At 35.5% G+C, this 21671-nt stretch overlaps 2 protein-coding genes across 4 annotated transcripts in view; both read left to right on the top strand.

Annotated features, from left to right (window-relative positions):
• The window catches only part of LOC122056439 (casein kinase 1-like protein 1), a 34642-nt gene extending 27178 nt beyond the window's left edge, over positions 1 to 7464 (top strand). For both annotated transcript variants that reach the window (XM_042618393.1, XM_042618392.1), the window contains exons 14-15: positions 694 to 833; positions 6872 to 7464. In XM_042618393.1, the coding sequence (XP_042474327.1) occupies positions 694 to 833; positions 6872 to 7159 (428 nt within the window). In that variant the 3' untranslated portion in view covers positions 7160 to 7464. The remainder of the gene's footprint in view (positions 1 to 693; positions 834 to 6871) is intronic.
• Positions 7465 to 7704: 240 nt separating this feature from the next.
• LOC122056438 (cytochrome P450 711A1-like) lies at positions 7705 to 10358 on the top strand. 2 transcript variants are annotated; one of them, XM_042618389.1, is made up of 5 exons: positions 7729 to 8038; positions 8104 to 8256; positions 8909 to 9677; positions 9771 to 9866; positions 9971 to 10358. In XM_042618389.1, exons 1-5 carry the CDS (start codon positions 7812 to 7814, stop codon positions 10304 to 10306), a joined length of 1581 nt encoding a protein of 526 aa, XP_042474323.1. In that variant the 5' UTR covers positions 7729 to 7811; the 3' UTR covers positions 10307 to 10358. The 2 variants fall into 2 exon arrangements, with proteins under 2 accessions (XP_042474325.1, XP_042474323.1); XM_042618391.1 differs by lacking the exon at positions 8104 to 8256 and having other exon boundaries at positions 7705 to 8038.
• The last annotated feature ends 11313 nt before the right edge of the window (positions 10359 to 21671 follow it).

Here is a 21671-nt window from a genome sequence, read left to right on the forward strand (position 1 = left end):
TTAAAATGCTCAAATTTCGAATACCGGCGAGAGGAGTCGGAGTGCACGATTGGAGGATGACTTAGCTTCACTTTTCCTCTGAAAATCACATTTTTCTCACTGTTATTTGCTGCTATTTTCCATGGCTACAGCCCCTAGGTTTGATTGTGAGTTTTTCGAAAATAATACCCAAGGAGACCAGGGTTTTGGGTATTTAAACTTAGGGTTAATTAAGTCTACTAAACTTTAGCTAATTAGGCCCAACTAAAGTCATATACAACTTGCAAAAAAGTTAATAATATTAAAGTTTTCAAAATTATTTGACTACTCTACAAGAAGTTGCTTAATTTATTGAAAATCAGTTCTTAAAATAAAATAAGCAAACCTATAAATTTTTAGAAAATTTCATACTTAAATAAACATATTTTCGAGCCATTAAATAAATGTTTATTTAAATCATTTATAGAAATTATTTTAGTACATTTAAATTCTTCATGCATGTGGTTTACGTGGATTTTTTTTTTATTTATTTTAGGGACGTTACACCTCCATTCAATATTTGTGGGATTTCTAGCCTGATGTGTCTCCTAGTTTTTTGTAAAATGTTTGTCTTTTTTTAGCATGTAAAAACATTTTTCTCTAGCTTTAACCAATTTTCTTATTTTTGTTTTCTGAGACAATATAGTTCTTTATGCAACTATAATTGCATTGCAGGTGTTGAAGGAGCAAGAACAAATGGTTGGGCAGGGGATCAGTCGCGTTTGCAATTCTCTGCACCAATTGCAAATGCTGGTAACATATACAATGAGAAGAGTCCAGCAATAAATGATCCAGCTGTCCCAAGAGAAACTACTGTGAGATGTTCTTATATTGCTCAAAATTGTGCTTTTTTGCCGTTCTTGAGTACGATTTATTTTCTACTAGACTATATTTTCTTTATGGTGTAGTAGTACTAATCCACTGGGATTGCCCAGCATATTGTGTGAACTTAAGGTAACAAATACCATTTGTTGATTTAAAAACATTCATTGTGCATACCTACTGTGATGTAGAGCTGATATATCATCTTTTAGACCAATTTTAGATATATGTTAAACTTCAGTTAGATCATTGTATCTATGCTCAAGGAGATTTCACGCCAAAAAAACTATAAGGATAATTTGAAGTTATAATTTTTTACTTCAAGGAGCAAACTAAGGTTGGAAATATTTCTAACATTTCTGTGAGTAATTATAAATTTAGTTGACAGTCTGAGGTTAAGGCCTTGGCATTCCTTTAATAAAACTGATGTCATTTTGACTGATTTGAAACCTGTCACAACTTAAGTGTGATTGGTGTTCAGCTGAGTGAGCCTCTCACTCAAAGCCAAGGATGATTTCCTTGGTCCTCACCTATCCAGGTATTGGTGACGGGTTTAGGGGTTGTGGAGACGCCTTCAAGCTCTGGATATGACTTTTATCAGGCATCATGACCAATTCTTTTGGTATTCGAAGAAAATGTGCTAGAGTAAATAAGATGGTCATCTTTTCAGCAAATTCCCAAAGGGCGTACTTTAAGTTTGGTTTTGCCTAAAAGGCACACCAAAGTTTCATTCTTCTCCAAAGGCTCACTTAATTTCAATTTTACCCACAATTAATGACTTTTCATATCTTCTTTTTACCTCTCTCACTTACATGCAACATTTAATTTCTTGTCTTTCCTATCTCCTAATTTTCCTCTCTTATCTTTCCTTTAAAATTAATTTAAACTTTGATCAACACTCTAAATTTGTTTATTTTTATTTTTAAAACTTTAATAAAAAAATTAATAAAACATCAAAAATATTTTTTATATTTTAAAATATATTCTATTTTTAATATCTAATTATAAAAGAATAATAAAATAAAATTACTAAAGATGATTTTATTAATAAAAATAATAAATAAAATAAAAATTACTTTGGTGCTGCCCTTTGTAAACCAGCACCACAGCTTAAATACCAACATCGTTGCGATGTTGGTTTTCGAAGACCAACACCATAGTGTCGTGAAAGTTTCAAATCGTTTTGAGCACTGGGAGAACCTTTAAGGATTTATTTGGACTCAAGCTCACCTAACAAACACATAGAAGTTGAAATGAGTCTGATCAGAGCTCTCTAAATCCATGAGTTTTGACCAAAACTGATTGATAGACCTAGTGGACGGATTTTTAAAAATTTGAAATAAGATGGAAGAGGTGAGTGTGTAGGTCCTGAGTCTCTTATATGAAGTTATAGACCCGTGCCAATTAACACAGTCTGAAACTTTTTAAACTTTCTGAACAATGTTGGGAATCTTTTATGATTATAACGGAGGACACCTTTCGACTCTACAGCATTGTAGAAATCTACAGGAGTTGGAAGATGACTTGAATTTCTAAATTTTTGTAAAGAGAAATGTGGAGTGTATAGAAGGTAGATATGGTGAGAAATCTTAGTTCTGAGTCTCTTACGTGAAGTTATAGGCTCGTGTCAGTTAGCACAAAGTCTGGAACTTTCTAAACTTCTTGATCAATATTGAGAATCTTTTATGATAATAAAGGATTCCGATCAGAATTCTCTAAGTCCATCAATGAGTTTTGACCGAAATCCGTTGATGAACCTAGATGACTTGGAGGGGTGCATTCAATCAAGAGATTGAATGACTTTCATTGACTTTTTTTTTAATGATAGATTTTTATGGAGTTGATAGATTTCTATTGACTTTTCTAGAATCTCATATAGTTGTGAAAAGAATTCCATGGAGTTCTATAGACTTTTTTCCAAGATTTTTACATACATTTATAAATTTTATGAAACTTGTAGATTTAAGGGGGTGTATTCAATCTTGGAAAAGCGTAGGTGGTCATGGTCTCGCACGATATTTATTTTCGAATAAAACCTAAAATACCTAATTAAATTTATTTTTTTAATAAAATAATAAATAGTATATTTATCCATATTTTTTTTAAAATTTTTTTATACTTTTATCTTGTTTTGGCTAAAAACAAAGAACGTCTCAATTTGTAATTTAAAAAAAAACTTCAATAATATAATTTTAAATCCAACAATATTATAATAATTTTAAATGTTTTTATTTACAAATTTAATCCAAATTATTATGAAATGTTGGCAACCCTTTAATTTGGTCAAATTTTTAATAAAGTGTTGAATTAATAAATTTGATTAGTAATAAAATTCATAATAATATTACTATTTTGATTAGTAATAATATTATTAAAATAAATAAATATAAATATATAAAATTTATTTAGGAATTTTTAAGATTTAAATAAATTTTATAGAATGTTTTTAGGGTCTCATTTCATTAGATTTTATTAAATTATCTATTAATTAAGTTGAGAATTAATTTGATTTAGTAATATATATTTTATATTAAAACCTAATGTATCCAGTTTCTCTTCCCTGTACGCACAACGCCACCGTCCAAATCGACTTCGATTTTGACCCGCTAGCAAGTAGCCGACGGAAGCATTACCGACCGCCTCAAACAATTTTTCTGTTTATTTTTCTCCTTTCCGACGCACCGCAAACTTCACCTAATGACACTCATTGTTTCCCATCACAATCAACCGGAGAAAATTCTCCGCCTGTAGCCTGCCGTCGTGAGCCGCCGCCGAAGAAAAGGCTGCAAGCGGTTGTCGTTCCGTTCCGGCCGTTTTGATCCATTATTTTGTCGTTATAACGTCGGAAAAAGGTGTTTCAGAGGACTCTCAACTTCGCATGAAATGCATGTTGAGAGGTTGATGCAGGCCGCCGATAGGTTGAACAAGGACAATGCCTTTTAGATCACGAAATAATCAAAATTGAGGAGTGGGAAGAGAAAGGACTTATTCATAAAAAAATTAAGGTGATTTGAATTTCTATCGGTGAGGAGAAGACTTTTTATTTTATTTTTAAAGTTGTACCAAGTGTTTTGGAGAGCTCTTATTGGATAAAATTTATATCCAAGGAATTCTAAAAGAATCCATGAAAATCTTTTGAAACTTTGGATACCAAAAGATTTTCATAGAGTTTTAAAAAGTCAAGTTTTAATACCATATGATTTTTTAAAACTCTATAAAAATCTAATTTGAATACCACTAGATTTCTATAAAGTTTATAAAAGTCTAGATTGAATACACCTAGATTTTTAAAATTCATAAAAAACATTCAAAATAATTAAAAGTCTAACAATACACCCCCCTTGAATTTTTGAAATTTTACAAAGAGATGGAATTGTTGAGTGTGTGGAAGATATATATACTGTCCAATCCTGGCTCTAATGCATGTAGGCATAGTTATGATGAGGACGGATTGCGGACCAAAGGATGATCCACTTTTTTAGACCCTTGATTTGGATGGACCCCACCTATTTAAAGGTGGAGTGTATCCAAATCAAGGGTCCTCATACAATGGACCATCCTCTAGTCCACAATTTACGGACTAGAGGATTCCTACTGAGTTGTGATCGTGTGCCAACTAGCTTGTGGTGCTGGTTTCTGCTGGTCTTCAGAAACCAACACCATAGTGTTGGTCAGAACCAACACTATCGACCAACACCATAATTCAATTTTAGTTCGACTCAATATCTTAGTTTCTGAAACTTTCAGCTCATAATTCAAAGTTTTATTTATCTTCACTAAACTCTCATTAATTAACATAATAGAGTTAATCAATTGACTAGCATAATATGAATAAGAAGTAGCATATAATGTGGAGTTTTATTTGAATATGACAAGTTAATCTAGTATCAATATAAAAATGTATGGACTTAGAGATAACAATTGATGCAGAAAGTCCATTGGTTTAACAATTGAATAGTTCTATTACAAGAAACTATATTATAACGTATGTCAAGTATTACATTGATATAAGTATTAGACACTCATTTCTTTCTAAATTTGACCACAACAACTATTGGTATTGACAATATATTCTGTTAAATTTTTTAAGTGTTTATGTGAAACTTAGAGGTTTGGAGAAGTCTTTTCCAGGTTAAAGCACCAAATAAAAACATTAAAAATGGAAAATCTTTGCATTAAATCAGGCAAGAAACGGAGAAATGCAGTCAATTTCTCTAGTTAAAAAATATGAGAGGTATATCTGTTTCTAAAAAAAGCAAACAGAAAAAAGGAATACTACTTATAACCGACACTCATCTACAGTGTCCCCATGGATTTATGTCATTACCACTTAATCTTTTCACATTGAAAATCAGAATAATAATGAAAAGAAAATTATTATACTAAACTAGCAACTAAGATGATGCTATTTTGTCAAAATATTGTGATGATGTTGGTTCTGACCAACACTGTGGTGTTGGTTTCTGAAGATCTAGTTGTGCCGTTTTTCAAAAACCAGCACTAGTTGGCACGTGATCATAACTTCACCTACATGTATTAAAATTAGGATTAGACAACATATATGTATTTCCATCTCATTGTAAAATTTTAGAAATCTAAGTCTTCCTAAATGTCCATTAATGAGATTTGGTAAAAACCTATTGATGGACTTAGAGAACTCTGATCGGACTCATTCCAACTCCTTTAGGTTTCTACAACCCCCTAGAGTCCAAGGTCCTCCGTTGTCATCGTAAAATATTTTCAGCATTGCTCAGAAGGTTTAGAAAGTTTCAGACTTTGTGTCGACACAGACCTATAACTTCATGTAGGATATTTAGAACCAAGATTTCTCATCATATCTACCTTCTACACACTAGACTTCCATCTCATTACAAAAATTCATAAATCCAAATCATCTAGGTCTATCAATGAGTTTTGGTTAAAACTCATTCATGCACTTAGAGAGCTCTGATCGGACTCATTCCAACTCCAGTAAGTTTCTGTCATTCTCTAGAGTCGAAGGGTGCCCTCCTTTATCATCGTAAAAGAGTCCCATCATTACTTAGAAGGTTTAGAAAGTTTCAGAATTTGTGCCAATTGACACAGGTCTATAACTTCGTGTAGGAGACTCAGGACCAGGATTTCTCACCACATCTCCCTTTTACACTCTTTCATCTCATTTCAAGTTTTTATAAAAAAATCCATTGATGTAACTACAAAGTTCTGATTGGACTCCTTCGAACTCCGATGTGTTTATTAGGTGAACTTAAGGCCAAATAAACCATTATTTATTGTTTTAAGGCTCTCCCAATAGTTCTTAAAATGATTTGAACTTTCATGACATTGTGGTGCTGATCTTCGAAAACCAGCACCACAACTGTCACCAAAGTAATTTTTATTTTTTTTATTTATTATTTTTATTAATAAAATTAGCTTTATTAATTTTATTTTATTATTTTTAATAATTAGATATTAAAAATAGAAGATAGAAAAATATTTTTGATGTTTTATCATTTTTTTTATATATTTTTTTAATTTTTTAAAGTTTTAAAATTAAATTAAAAAATAAATTTAGAATGTCGATGAAAGTTTAAATTAATTTTAGAGGGAAATTAGGAGAGAGGAAAGATAAGAGATTAAATGTTGTAGGCAAATGAGAGTGGAAAGTGTAGAGGAAAAGTCATTAATTGTCATAGGGGTACAATTGAAATTAAGAGTGCCTTTTGAGAAGAATGAAACTTGGATGCCCCTTTTGGGCAAAACCAAACTTGAAGTGTGCCCTTTGGAAATTGCCGTGGTCTTTTATAGAGTAATCCTTGTTAAATTTTTATCATAACATTGCCATCTCAATCATGATGATCTATGTTATTATGTATTGCATCTTAATGATTTCATGATGATGAATTTAATTGCATATTCTCTTAGAGAGGTTCATGATTTAGAATTAGTTGCTGCGATTCTGTCAGTATTTATGACCAGAAAAAAAAAACAGAAATAAAGCACAATTTAATTTTCATCTATCCCTCACGGTGAAATTTCTCAACATTTGCAGCCATCGAGCTCAGCATTTGTGAGGCGGTCAGGTGGGTCTTCAAGCCGAGCCTTGGCTTCTAGCAACCGTGATGTAATGCCGAGCAGCGACTCAAATATATCACATACCCGCACAAAAGAAGCAAGCCCTGCAGTCTTTACTAAAGTTTCAGCACAGCGAGGTTCCCAAGCTATATTGACAGACCCCAAATATTCATCAGCCGGCAGGCATCGAGCTATGGACTACGAATCTACACTCAGAGACCTTCACGGCCTTAACCTTGACAATGATGGAAGGCCCGCGTATTAGCATTCTCCTTGGAGTTGATATTCACCTCCTCATCCATTGTAAATAGAAACCCTAAACTACCATAATTCTAAGCAATGCATTGCTATGGATTCAGAGAAACTCCCTGTTTCTTATTCAATTAAAGGATCCAGGGACTTGCAAAAAAAGCCTAGCTTTATGTGGAAGCCAGGGAAAGGGGTGTGGTTCTTGCTATTGTATGTGGGTGTATATATTTGTGATATATGAGGAGATCACTATCAATCTACTTGTTTTCAATTGCATAATAGATCAACAAACTGTTGCTTAGGCATTGTGGATGATCAAAATGAATTGAAAGAAAAGATTTGATGGTTATCTCAGGCTGCTGCTATTCCTTCCACTAGGCGACACAGAGCATAACCCACTTCACAAAGAACGGTCCTGAAAGGATCTTTGGAGGAAAGGCAAGTGGGTGGAAATTCCATCCCCAGTCAAGTCATGCTGCACATCTCGTCCTTGTCTGCTATCTCCAATCGTGCCATTAGTTAGAAGACCTTTCAACTAATTCATCAAACACCATCATCGATGTTTGGAAATTGCATGTTGAGGATTGCTCCGCTAACAAGAAGAGTGTGCAGTATATAATCATCCATCGTCAAGTTCTTGATTTGTCCACAATAAGAGTAGAGAGGACATGGACATGAGCCTCGGACTTGGATGGCCGGAGTCCGGAAAAGGTTCCCTCTTCATTGTGGTGGCCTTACTGATCGGCTTCTTCGTGTACCTCTACGCACCGTATTGGGGAGTGAGGAAAGTGCCGGGGCCGCCGGTGATCCCGCTCGTCGGCCACCTCCCCTTGCTTGCAAAGCACGGACCAGATGTGTTTGGTGTTCTCGCCAAGACTTATGGCCCAATCTTCAGGTTTGTGGATTGTTCTTCTTCCATGAGTTTACGTACAATGAACAAGCAAGTTCAATTGGTCTCAGGTTTCATATGGGGAGACAACCTATAATAGTCGTTGCTGATCCAGAACTTTGCAAAGAGGTTGGAATTAAAAAGTTCAAAAGCATCTCCAACAGAAGCTTGCCCTCTCCAATCTCAGGATCACCTCTACACCAAAAGGGTCTATTTTTTACCAAGTAAAACCCTATTCGCAAACCTATCAAAGAAATTCTCACAAAACGCAATGCTTAGCTTCTAAGAAAATTATTGGTCAAAAACTAAAAGCGCGTTTCAAATTATGCAAATGAAAAGGTGTTCCATGAGAAATTTTATTCTTAGAGTATCCCTTATCCAGCGCTGTTGTAACAACCACCGGTAAGTGATTTTAGAATTTAAAATTTAATTATATCTAGATTTTGATTTAACTAATATAAATCAACTTGATCAAAATTATTTAAACTTCATTAAAATCATTTTAAAATAATTATAGCAACTATTTGATAGTTTCTACACGTTATAATAATTATAGAGTAACTTCTACACACCCTAACAGCTAGGACTAGTTGTTACAATAGCATTGAAAGTAAGGAATAATTTAATATTAAGCTACTCAATAGTTTCTACATACTATAATAAGTGTTTAGTAATTTTTATATGTTGTAACAGTTACTGATAACTATCATAATATCGTAAAATAAGGGGTATCCTGGTAATAAAATTTTTCATGGAATGCTCTTTTATTTTATTTTATTTTATTTTATTTTATTTTTTTTTGTGGGTAAAGAGACGCCTTGCCTTTTGATGATTCATGGGGCGCATTTTGATTTTTACTCTACATAATTTATTTAGGGATTCAAGGTGGTCTGCCATGAGAAACACTATAATCTCCCTGTACCAACCCAGTCACTTAGCCAGCTTGATCCCCACCATGCAATCTTACATTGCCTGTGCAGCACAACGGCTCTCTTCAGAAAATGAAAATGAACAACAAGGCGTCGACTTTTCCAGTCTGTCCCTCAAACTTGCTACTGATGTGATCGGGGAAGCTGCCTTTGGTGTCGACTTTGGCCTCACAGCGCCGGCTGACCGGAGCAGCAAAGATGCTCAAGTCTCCGAGTTCATCAGAGAGCACATTTACTCCACCACCTCCCTCAAGATGGATCTCTCAGGCTCCTTCTCCATCATCCTCGGACTCATTTTGCCAGTGCTCCAAGAGCCATGGAGGCAACTCCTGAAGAGGATTCCGGGGACGGCGGACCGGAAGATGGAGCAGACCAACGTGAAGCTGAGCAAGAGAGTTGGGGAGATAGTGTCCAAACGGGCCTCTGAGAAGGACAGGGGCTCCAAGGACTTCTTGTCAGCCATATTGAATGCCAGGGATAGAGATGGAGGAGCATCAAGGAGCCTCTTCACGTCTGATTACATCAGTGCTCTCACGTACGAGCACCTCCTTGCTGGCTCAGCCACCACTTCCTTCACCTTGTCTTCCATCGTTTACCTGGTCGCCAAGCATCCGGCAGTGGAGCAAAAGCTGCTCCAGGAAATCGATGGATTCGGGCCTCCAACTCTGCTTCCAAGTGCTGATGATCTTCAGCACAAGTTTCCCTACCTTGATCAGGTTTTCATGTTATATATGTTCTTCATATGATTACTGATGTTGTTATTAATTGGTGATCAGTAGATTTCACAAAACTCCATCCTTTGATCACAGGTGATTAAAGAGGCCATGAGATTTTACACAGTGTCACCACTTATAGCAAGAGAAACGTCTCAGGATATCGAAATTGGAGGCTACCTCCTCCCAAAGGTATGAATCAGTTCATTTGCTCATTCGATTTAATTTCAAATTAGTTGTTTCAAAGGGGTATGTATAATAATGTAACGAGTGGGTTTGTGACTTTGGGAACACAGGGTGCATGGGTTTGGTTGGCACCTGGAGTTCTGGCCAATGATCCAAAGTGCTTCCCTGAGCCCCACTTGTTTCGGCCGGAGAGATTCGACCCCGACGGCGATGAAGAAAGACGAAGGCATCCATATGCGCACATTCCGTTCGGAATTGGACCGAGGGCGTGCATTGGGCAGAAGTTTTCACTTCAAGAGATCAAATTGAGTGTCATACACCTTTATCGCCATTATGTTTTTAGACACTCTCCTCTGATGGAATCCCCCTTGGAGTTTCAATACGGCATTGTGCTCAATTTCAAGCATGGCATCAAGCTAAATGTCATATCCAGATCTTTAGCTTAGTGTACGCTGATTATGTAATCTCAACTTCTCAATATAAATTACTTTACGTTAACTGCCCGCTATGTGACGCCGGATAGAAGAACGATTATCCTATTGATTAATTTTAATAGAGAATTTCAAGGAAACCATAAAAGATTGTCAAACGTAGAGAGCCGTCAATAGGTTTACGAAAATATTAATCCAAAACAAAATAATACCCTAATATCAACTAAAAAAATATTTAAATCGTCTCAAAACACTAACAATGCAATAATATGAAAATAACAAAAATAATGCTCTAATATCAACTAAATAAATATTTAAATTGTCTTAAAAAAAAGATGAAAATAACATCATACTAACTTAGTCGAAGTTTTAGAAAAAATTTAAATGACATTTGTTAGGTTCAAGACTGAGTTGTTATCAGTTACATCCTCTAATCAATTGAAAATCTTTGAATGTGCTTAGATTTAATATATTATGCATCTTATAATTCAACCCAAACCCAAGTTAAAAATTATAATCTCCTGAAGTTCGGATGCATTGCATAGCTATGGTTGTTAAAATGTAAAACCACACTTACTCTAGCCTAAATAGATGGTATTAAAATAGACAATCATATCATGCTTTGCTTCTTGATCGGAGTGATGTTTTGTTGGGAGGAGTTAGATCACCAATCTGTGCAAGCATGCAGTTGCCTCCCTACTTTACTTTAGTCGACCAGATATGTTTACTTTGTTTGGTCGACGAAAGAGGTTATTTGATTGACCAGAGCTGTTATCTTATAGCTCATTTTGAACTTGTTGATTTAACCTAACCCTTCAATCATTAGGAATCCATTCTAAATTCAAAACGGCCTATTAAACACTCAGGCTATGGTAAAACTTCATAAATAATAAATTATACTTAAAATTTAAATCCTATTAATATAATCAATTCTACTCATAATAAATCCAAAATTACACAATATAGCAATCAATACAATACATTTTCCATTTATCAAGCTTACGCCTACTAATTTTAGAGGTGATCAGCTCGGTCCACGAAAATTTTTCACCGACCACCAAGATAAATTGAAAATCATTCACAGTGAACCGTCAATCAATTTAATATTCTTAAGTCAACCGCCGAGCCTAGTAAGAACAATTTATCCATTAATTCGTTAAAGTTGAATTTCGATCCTTAAATATAAAAAGACATCTTAACGCTATACCATTACCCGGGAGCAACAATCAATATAATACATTGATAGAATCTTTGAGTCCATCTTCAAATTTGATTCAAAGCTCCTCACTTGATCCAAGATGTCCATTGTACGAAGCTTGATTTTTAATCTTTATTTTGGCACGAGAAAGTACACTTGATGTACCAATTTAACACTATAATTAACAAAATATAAATTACTTGTATAGCCGAGGGGGAAAAAAAAAGTAACTATTTTGTACTCTTTGTACTTTTATTTAATAAGAAGTTAAATAGGAGCGATAAGCATCTTATTTTAATAGAAGGCCAACGAGACAGGAAAATTTAAACTTGACCGCCAAGACATAGAGTGCAGCACGTACGTACGTACGTCTCTGCACGGGGAAATATTATTAGAGTGGATGCAGACGACGGTGGAATTTTAGATTGAAAGAAATAGTATGAATTTAATAATCCAATTCTACCAGTTGATCGTTTCACTAAAGTCTAAAAACATGTGAATTTTATATAATCCAAGCAATCCTTTCAGGTACGTTGTCGTATTCGTATTTTATTAGCAACTCCAGGATTCCAACACAATTATCGACCCCACCAGTTTGACCTCATCAGTGTGCGTACTGGAAACTGAGCAGTCGTCCTCCTCCGCGCGATTGGATGTGTTTAACCTGGGGTGGGTCACGCACTTTGGAAGGAGACGCACGGCCCTTTTTCAAGTACATGGCAGACATGAATATATAATTTTTTTTCTTTTTCTTTTTTTTATCATCATCATCATCATCATCTCCATCATTCATCCTGCCAAGGTCAAATGATTGATAGACGGACTCCTCAATATGTTGATAGATGCGCATCAGATTGGCTCATCTAGCATCATAGTCCTTTTAGGACTCTGGTGGTGAAAATCTTTGACGGTGACGATGACTCAAAAGATTGAAAAAGATTTAGGAGAGAGGCCAAGGGTACTTAAAGAATGCATCTCTTTTCTCTTTATCAAAGGGTGCATGCACCCTTGAGAGCGTTTTGATCTGAGCCCAATCCTAGGTCTTGCTATTTGGACTTAATTCGGACATGACTCAGATTAACTTAAGTTGGACTCGACCATAAGTCAGTTGACTTGACTCAAGTTGGATTGTGAATTGACTAATTCGACTTTAATGCATTAATCAAGTCCTGAGCCAATTAACAGATTCGACCTAAATGCATTGATTAAGTCCTTGAGCCTACCATGTGCCCCTATCTCCATTTGTCTTTGCCTGGGAGTGTGCAGCGGTTGTGTTACTTTACCACCTAAGCACTCCATGTCAACGCTAGGCCTGACAATCAGTTAATAACGGGACCGATTTAATTGAAATCAGACAAATTGAACTTTTTCTTTGTTTTTTTTACCAATCGAACCTTTCAAAATAAATAAATAAATAAATAAACCAAATTAGTTTTTCCATCGTCAATTGACTGCAATCAATTAATGAGGGACAGTTGAATCAAACCATCAATTACAAAGCATCTGTTCGATTTGCATTTCCATCCATCTATTGTTGGAAATCATGAATTGAATTCGAATTATTTGGTTTAATCGAATTCTAACTTTTAATTTAATTGAAATAACTGATGTTTTCATTAAAAATAAAAAAATTTTGAAATTAATTGAACTGAGTTACTTATCGATTAATCGCATAACTTTCTTTTACACCAGTTGGGTCCTGTTGGACGTTAGCATATATATATATATATATATATATATATATAGAATTTTAATATCCTGCACATCATACATCGTCTATATCTAATATTTTTTTTCAATTAATTTTAATATATATCTAGGGTTTTATTTTATCCTAAGGACCTTATGTCGCATACCCATACACACTCGAAAAAACTTTTGATTTGAAAATTTTTGCATGCTTAATATTATAACTCAACTTCTAAATCCTAAAGACAAAATCTTATTAGCATAATTAAAAACTTACAAAAAATAAAACAAAAAAAAAAGAAATTCATGTTCAACGTGGACTTGTTCACACAGACTCATTCGTAGCATAATTTTTTGTGTGTGTGTGTTTATAGATATACCCCCGGGCGCTTAGAGTTGTGAGGGTCACCAAAGAATATAGACCGAATGAATGTGCAGGCCAATGTTTATATATATATAATTTTACTTTTAGGGTTCAAAAATTGAGTTATAGCATTAGCACAAAAAAAAAAATTTAGTTTGCATGAAGTATGCGACATAAGGCCCTTAGGGTAACAAAATCCTAAATATATAGAGAGAGAATTTATCTATTATGGACTTGTTGCAATGGATGTCATCCGTGACAATGTAATTTTTTATTATTTTTTATTTTTTAATATTTTTTTAAGCTACCGGTTATGTCAATAAGATTTTATCTTTAGGGTTTATGGGTTAAGTTATAGTATTCAAATCAAAATATTTTTTTAGGTATACACGAGGTATGCGGTGTAAAATCCTTAAGGTAACATCTCTCTATATATAAGTATCTTATGTCGCATATCCCGTAATCATTTTTTTTTTTCAATTTGAAAATTTTTATGTTTAATACTATAATTCAACCTTTGAACCTTAAAAATAGAACCCTAAATATCATACCACAAGCTAAAAAAAAGTAATAAAAAAATATTCAAATGGACATGTCATCAACAAAGTTGTGCAGCCAAAGTCTATATATATATATATATATATATATATCCGACCATATAGTGGGCTACTTCATAAGACCCCACCTCTAGCGAGGCCCACTTTTAATTTTGTATTTTTTTAATATTTTTTTTAAGTAAATGCTAAAAATTGTGTTCTTTGAATACAAATTAAATTAAAAAGGTAGAATCCACTTTTTTTTAAAATATTTTTTATTTTATTTTTTCAAGTAAATGCCAACAGAACAATGTCGGAAAAAAATTAAATTAAAAAAATCTAAACATAAATTTAAAACAAGATGGATTTATTTTTGTAAAAGTATCTAATAAAAAACAAAAATATGCCTAAAGCAGTTGAGTAGACTTTTTCTTCCTCATTCACATTTTTCTTTTTCCATCTCCTTAAATCTTAAAATCCCTAAATATAAATTTAATTTATATGTTTTATTAATGAAATTATTTCTATATCATCAATTTTATTATTTTTATATGAATAAAAGGTTTTTTTTACCCGACTCATCAAAATCTAAGGTCAACCCTTATATAGAGGGCATTAATATTTTGTACACCTATAACTCTCTATCCCTAGGGTTTAGATTTTCTAATTAGGTTATAATTTTCAAGTTAATTTTTTTTTAAGATTTCATCTCTAAGGCTTAGGTTTTCCAATTGGATTATAGTATTCAGTTAAAAGAAAAAAAATTTAGGCATTTACGGGGTATAGTAATACATTTACGGGATATAGTAATGTATTTGGGATATATATTCCAAGAAATATTATATATATATATATATATATATATATAAATTTAGGCATTTACGGGGTATAGTAATACATTTACGGGATATAGTATATATATATATATATATATATATATATAAATTTAGGCATTTACGGGGTATAGTAATACATTTACGGGATATAGTATATATATATATATATATATATATATATATATATATACATATATCTATATATATATATATATATATATATATATATATATATATATAAAGCCGTTTTTTCCTTAAAATAATTTCCTCGCTGAAGCCCTCGCTATTCTCCTCGTCGAAGCCCTAGCCCTCTCTCGCCCTCACGATTCTTCTTGCTGAAGCCCTCCCTCGCCATGCCTTCCCTCTCTCGTTGTGACAACTATGAGCCCTCTCTCAAAGGCACCCTCCCTCGGTGAGACATGTTGGGATCCATTGGCAGGCTAGAAGGGGGTTGAATAGCCCTGCACAAAATCAAAAACAAATCATTCTCGGACTTAAAGAAACACTTGCATTAAATAAAATAAGAAATAAACTGAAAGACTGAAGCTCGGAGATTTACTTGGTTACAACCGGGGAGGTTGTTAATCCAAGGAAGTGAATGTGCACTGAATATCTTCTTCAGGTGGAGAAGCCTCAGTACAGCAATGAAGTACATAAAATGAGAAGCTAAATAGAAACTAAAGTGTGTATAAGTGTTGATTCAAGAATGCTTGTTATATTTCAGCTTCTGGACCAAGACTATATTTATAGCCTTGGTCGGGGCACCTAGAAGGGTTCCAGATGTCTGGAGTGGGATAGAATTCTATCCTCGACGCGTCGGTCAACGTCCACGTTGAACATGATAAAAATCAAGTTCTGGACACCAAGAAGGGTTTTGGGCCCTTTGCTCCGGTTCTGCTCGCCTCGGTCCGGGTCTTCCGCTCTAGCTTCACTCGCTTGGGTGATTTCAGCCATCCAGAATAGGGCTCACCCGAGCCCAACTTCCGGCCTTCTCAAGCAACCTTCCGCTCCGGCTTCTCGTTTCTCAGAAACGTCGCGCGCTTCCTTCTCGTCTGCCCGCGTACTCTTCCGCAGCACCCCGTCCCTCAGACGCACCGAACTCATCGGCTCTCTCCCGTGTCGTCCTTTTCGCTAGTTGCGTCTTTTGCTCGACTTCTTGTATTCCTAAGCTCCTGCACACTTAGACACAGGGTTAAACACAACAGGACCTAACTTAACTTGTTTGATCACATCAAAACACCTTGGGGCATCAACAATCTCCCCCCTTTATGATATGAGCAATCCAAGTTAAACTAGGGTAAAAAGAACTATAAATTTAGAATAATAAGTTTTGCAATAAAGTGTAAAATATAAAAATTTTAGCTACCTCTCCCTAGACTTAATTCTCCACTTCTCTTCCTTTGATCACATAAAAAATATGGTAAAAAAAAATCTAAGGGTAACTATTATAAAACTCTGAATTTCCAAAAAATAAATTTCAAGTATGAAAAAAATTTCTAAGAAACTATGATTTTGAAAATATTGATAACAATTTTGATAGCGCTAATAATGCAATAATTTTAGAAACATTTTTTAAGTAAAAAAAATCATTTTCTAAGTAAAAATGAAAAATTTCCTGAGTTAAACAAATTTTCAAGAATTAATTTTTGTAGAAGGTTTGGTAAAGTAAATAAAAAAACTAAAAAAAAAAATTCTAAGTAAAAAAAAAATTCTAAGGAAAATTTTCTAAGTTAAAATAAGTTTTTGGTAAAGCACAAGTAAAAAAAACTTTAAGTTAAAAAAAAGAAGTTAAAATATTTTTGCATAGAAAAATTTAGAATTTTTCAAAAAAAAAATTGAATAACTATTCAAAGCATTATTTAATTTCAATTTTAATACTTTATCAGTTACTCAATTAAACATTTTATTTCAATATTTGACTTTCAGGCTGTGGCGAGGCATTAAGTTTTCTTAGTTATTGGATCATCAGCTACCTTTAGACAAAACCTTATAAGGAAATTAAACGTCTAATTTTCTCACTGAAAGTGCTAAGTCAAATTAAAGTGCAAGTTAAACAAGACTTTGGAACCCAATATAGGTTCCAGCCAACTGGATTAATTAAATATTTTTTTGGAACATATTTCCTTATTTTTTTTAATTTGTCCTTTGTGATATTTAAAATACCAGTTCAAATTATATCTTCTAAAACTTGTACTATATTTACATATAAGATTTTTCAAGTTTTTTATTTCTTTTTGTAAATTATCATTTTCTAACTTTAATTTATCAAAATTTTGTAATGGACAAGATTTTGCTAAAATTACTTTTAATTCTTTAATTTCTTTTTCTAACTTATAACAATCTTTAGATAATAATTTTATGAATTTAAACATTTTATCAGGATGAAGAGATCATACTTGACTTACCTTGTCGATCTCGTTGTCCGTGGCTCCCCCTGAACTGTTGTTTTCTTTCGATATCGCTCTCCCTTCATCGATGCTTTCGATGCTCATTTTGGAAGAGCTTTGTTCGTATTCATCTTGATGACTTGCCATCAACGGAAGCCCAGAGAAAGCCTCAACTTCCGATTCGGACGATGTTTCATCACACGTCGCCTTTAAAGTCTTGCACTTGTTCGTTTGGACAGGCTTCTTTCCTTTGGCCTTATCCTTGTTCCTTAGCTTAGGGCAGTTGTCGTTAACGTGCCCTTCTTCATTACAGTGGTAGCATCTGATTATCCTTTTCTTTCTACCCTGCGGATGTTAGCTTTTCTTGATTTAAATAATTTTTAAAAATGTCTTACCATCATTACCATTTCCTCGTCGTCAAGAGAGGATTCTGACTCATGTTCATCTCTCGTTGCCTTGAAGGCGATGTTGTGCTTCGACTCCTTCGTACCTGCACATCTCGACTCATGCACTTCAAAAGTTGAAAATAGTTCTTCTAAGGTAATAGATTCTAAGTCCTTAAAGATATAGAAGGCATCTACTAGTGATGCCCATTTTGTATTTCTAGGGAAGGCATTAAGAGCGTACCTTAGTGAATCTCAGTTGCTTACCTTTTCTCCAAGATTCAAAAGTCTGGTGATGAGCTCTTTGATCCTCGAGTGAAGTTGCGTAATCATTTCATCTTCTTCAAATCGTAGGTTAGTGAGATGGTTGCGAAGTAAGTCCCATCTCATGAGCTTGGCTTCCGACGTCCCTTCGTGTAGCTCAAGGAACTTCTCCCAAAGCTCCTTTGTTGAGCTGTAGGTGCCGATCTGGTTAACTTCTTATGATGGAAGGACACTCAGCAGATGGAATTCTGCTTTGCCGCTTGCAACGTAGTCGACCTGCTCCTTTTTCATCCACTGGTATTCTTCCTTACCCTCAGGTACTACAAAATCGAACTTCATTACTAAAAGTAATTCAAAGTTGGTTTTAACGAATATCTGCATTCGCTTTTTCCAGCTAGCGAACTTCCTCGATGCGTCGGTCAATGTCCATGTCGAACATGATAAAAATCAGGTTCCGGGCGCTTGGACCCACAAAGTCAACATTGTTGACTTTTTCGGTCTGGGCCCTTTGCTCCAATTCTGCTCACCTCGGTCCGGGTCTTCCACTCTGACTCTGCTCGCTTTAGTGATTTCGGCCATCCAGAATTAGGCTCACCCGAACCCAACTTCCGGCCTTCTCGAGCAACCTTCCGCTCTGGCTTCTCGTCCCTCGAAAATGTTGGGCGCTTCGTAGACTCTTCCGCAACACCTCATCCCTCAGATGTACTGAGCCCGTCGACTCTCTCCTGTACTGTCCTTCTCGCTAGCTACGTCTTTTGCTCGACTTCCTGTGCTCCTAAGTTCCTGCACACTTAGACACAGGGTTAAACACAACAGGACTTAACTTAACTTGTGTGATTACATCAAAACACCTTGAGGCATCAACAAGACGAGCCTTCTCTAGCTCTCTCTGCCTAATCTCCCACGAATCTAGGTTTTCTGGCCCCCACTTGTCACACCGTCCCTTGCTGTGATAAAGCTAGGATTTCCTTGCACCTCCTGACTCCCTCCCTCGTCGTGAAGAAGCTCCATTACCAGTAAACTTAAATTTTAGATAGGAAAAACTTTTAATGGACAGAACTAGCTAAATTTTGATCAACAAGTTTTCTCTGAATTTAAACTTACAAATCGAAAAATTGCTTCCCCTGTTGATTTTCCCCACTGTGCCCTGCCTTCCCTCATCGTGATGAAGCTCCCTTGTCGGTAAACATTCATGCTTTTCATTTTCTTAATAATCATATTTTGTTTTTGACATTCTGTGTTATAATTCTTGTTTTTTTCCTGTTTATTATTTTTATAAATTACATAATTATGAACCATTTGCTTTCAGTTATATCAACTCAAGGAACCCTTAAATCTTAAGGAGAAGGAAAACACATCTACTTTTTGTTGATTTCATCTTATCACTATTGTTTTTAGGTATATTCATATTTTGATTTCTTTAATAAAGTTGATGTACTTTTGTCTTTAATTGCATGAATAAGATCCTAACTGTAAGTATCCTGTGGTAGTTTTGATATAATCAATCAAGTTAAGTTAGGTCCTATTTGTATTTTATGCTTTGTGTCTAAGTATGCAGGAACTTAGGAGCATAAGAAGTCGAGCGAAAGATGTAGCAGACAAGAATAATGGTGTGGAAAGTGAGTCTACAAGCTCGGTACATCTGAGGGATGAGAAGTTACGGAAGAGTACACCGGTGAATTAGAAAAATATGCGCAACATTCGAAAGATAAGAAACTAGAAGGAAGTCTGCTCGAGAATAAAGTTGGAGTTGGGTTCGAATGAACTCAACTCCGGTTAACCTGAGCATCACCTACACGAAGAAGATAAACTCAAAGGATGATCTGCTTCATGGAAGGCGCCTTCGCAAGGAAGGCTTATTTGCTTTATAGAGGGTGCCTCCAATGACTTGGGAGGCACCTCGTATGAATAGTGCGAAGGTGCCTTCGAGCTCATTGAAGGTGCCTTCTATTAGACCGCATTGGGCCGGCTAGAAGGGGGGGGGGGTTGAATAGCCCTGTAAAAACAAAACACAACCATTCTCGATCTTTCAAAATAACACTTGCATAAAATAGATTAAATAAACAGAAAGAAACTAAAAGAAGAGGCACAAGTATTTTACTTAGTTACAACCGGGGAAGTTGTTAATCGAAGGAATGAGTCGTGCACTAGAATATCTCCTTCAGGCGGAGAAGCCTCTTACAGTAGTGAAGCGCAAAAAATGAAGAAGCTAAACTAGAAATGAAGCTCACAAGTGTTGAGGACATAATTCTTGAATTGATGAAAAGCTTCTAGACCAAGGTTGTATTTATAGCCTTGGTTGGGGTGCCTGGAAAGGGTCCAGGTGTCTGGGAGGGGATAAAATTTTATCCCCTTTGCAATGGATCGCGTTTAACCGTGATCTGATCAAAACTTGACTCCGAGCGCCCAGAATGGTTCCGGGCGCTCGGACGGTCCGGGCGCTCGGACCACTAAAGTCAACCAAATTGACTTTTGATCCTGGCCCTCTGCTCTGGTGTTGCTCGCCTCAGTCCAGGTCTTCCGCTCCGGCTCCGCTCGCTTGGGTGATTTCAGCCAACCGAAATAATGCTCACCCGAACCCAATTTCGACCTTCTCGAGCAGGCTTCCGCTTCGGCTTCTCGTCCCTTGGAATCATCGTGTGCTTCCTTCCTGTCTGCCAGCATACTCATTCGCAGCTCTTCGTCCCTCGGTCATACCCCGTGCCGACCTTCTCGCTAGCTGCGTCTCTTGTTCCCCGAGCAATCTTCCGCTCCGGCTTCTCGTCCCTCGGAAACACCGCACGCTTCCTTCTCGTCCGCCGGTGTACTCTTCCGCAGTGCCTCGTCCCTCAAACACACTCTCCCGTGCTGTCCTTCTCACTAGCTGCGTCTTTCGCTCGACTCCCTCTGCTCCTAAGCTCCTGCACACTTAAACACAAGGTTAAAACACCACAGGACCTAACTTAACTTGTTGATCACATCAAAACAACCTTGGGGTTCCAACAATCTCCCCTTTTTGATGTGAGTAACCCAAGTTAAGTTAGGGTAAATAGACATAAAAATGAAATAACTAATATTACAATAAAGTGTAAAAAGAAAGAAAAATTGTAGTCTACCTTCCCCTAGACTTATACTCTTCCTTCTCCCCCTTTGATCACATAAAAAATGGGGTTAAAGAAAAATCTAAGGGTTAAAACTTAGAAAATTTTGAAAATTATTTCAATGATTTTTAAAAAATATTTCTAAGTGAAAGAAAATCTCAAAGAAAATTTCTAAGTTAGACAATTTTGCATGAAAACTTTCTAAGTTTTTTGCAATCAAAATTATTTTTGAGAATTTTCTAAGCAGAAAACTTAAGTGATATGGGTTAGGTTTTGTGGGTCTCCTGATGAGGAAAGAAAAGGAGGAAGTAAAAGCAAGAGAGATAGGCTAATATCGGTCGGGACATACCTTCATGATGAAGGTAGGGTAATATCGGCCGGGACATAACTTCAGGAAGGAGGTAGGCTAATATCGGTCGGGACATACCCCGATAGGAGGTAAGCCTATATTGACCGAAATACGCCTCCCAAGGGAAAGATATATACTCTAAGTGGAGTAGGCTAATATCGGCCGGGACCTAACTTCAGGACGAAGATAGGCTAATATCGGTCGGGACATACCCCGATAGGAGGTAAGCCTATATCGACCGAAATACGCCTCCCAAGGGAAAGATATATACTCTAAGTGGAGTAGGCTAATATC

The sequence above is a fragment of the Zingiber officinale genome, chromosome 3B, assembly GCF_018446385.1.
Source record: "Zingiber officinale cultivar Zhangliang chromosome 3B, Zo_v1.1, whole genome shotgun sequence".
In the NCBI taxonomy this organism is placed as follows: Eukaryota; Viridiplantae; Streptophyta; class Magnoliopsida; order Zingiberales; family Zingiberaceae; genus Zingiber; species Zingiber officinale.

Excerpts from the sequence above, each read along its gene's own strand:
- LOC122056438 (XM_042618389.1), top strand. The coding sequence starts at position 7,812 with ATGGACATGAGCCTCGGACTTGGATGGCCGGAGTCCGGAAAAGGTTCC. Across the intron at positions 9,678-9,770 it reads AGTTTCCCTACCTTGATCAG|GTGATTAAAGAGGCCATGAG; the intron begins GTTTTCATGTTA and ends CTTTGATCACAG. Across the intron at positions 9,867-9,970 it reads GAGGCTACCTCCTCCCAAAG|GGTGCATGGGTTTGGTTGGC; the intron begins GTATGAATCAGT and ends TTGGGAACACAG.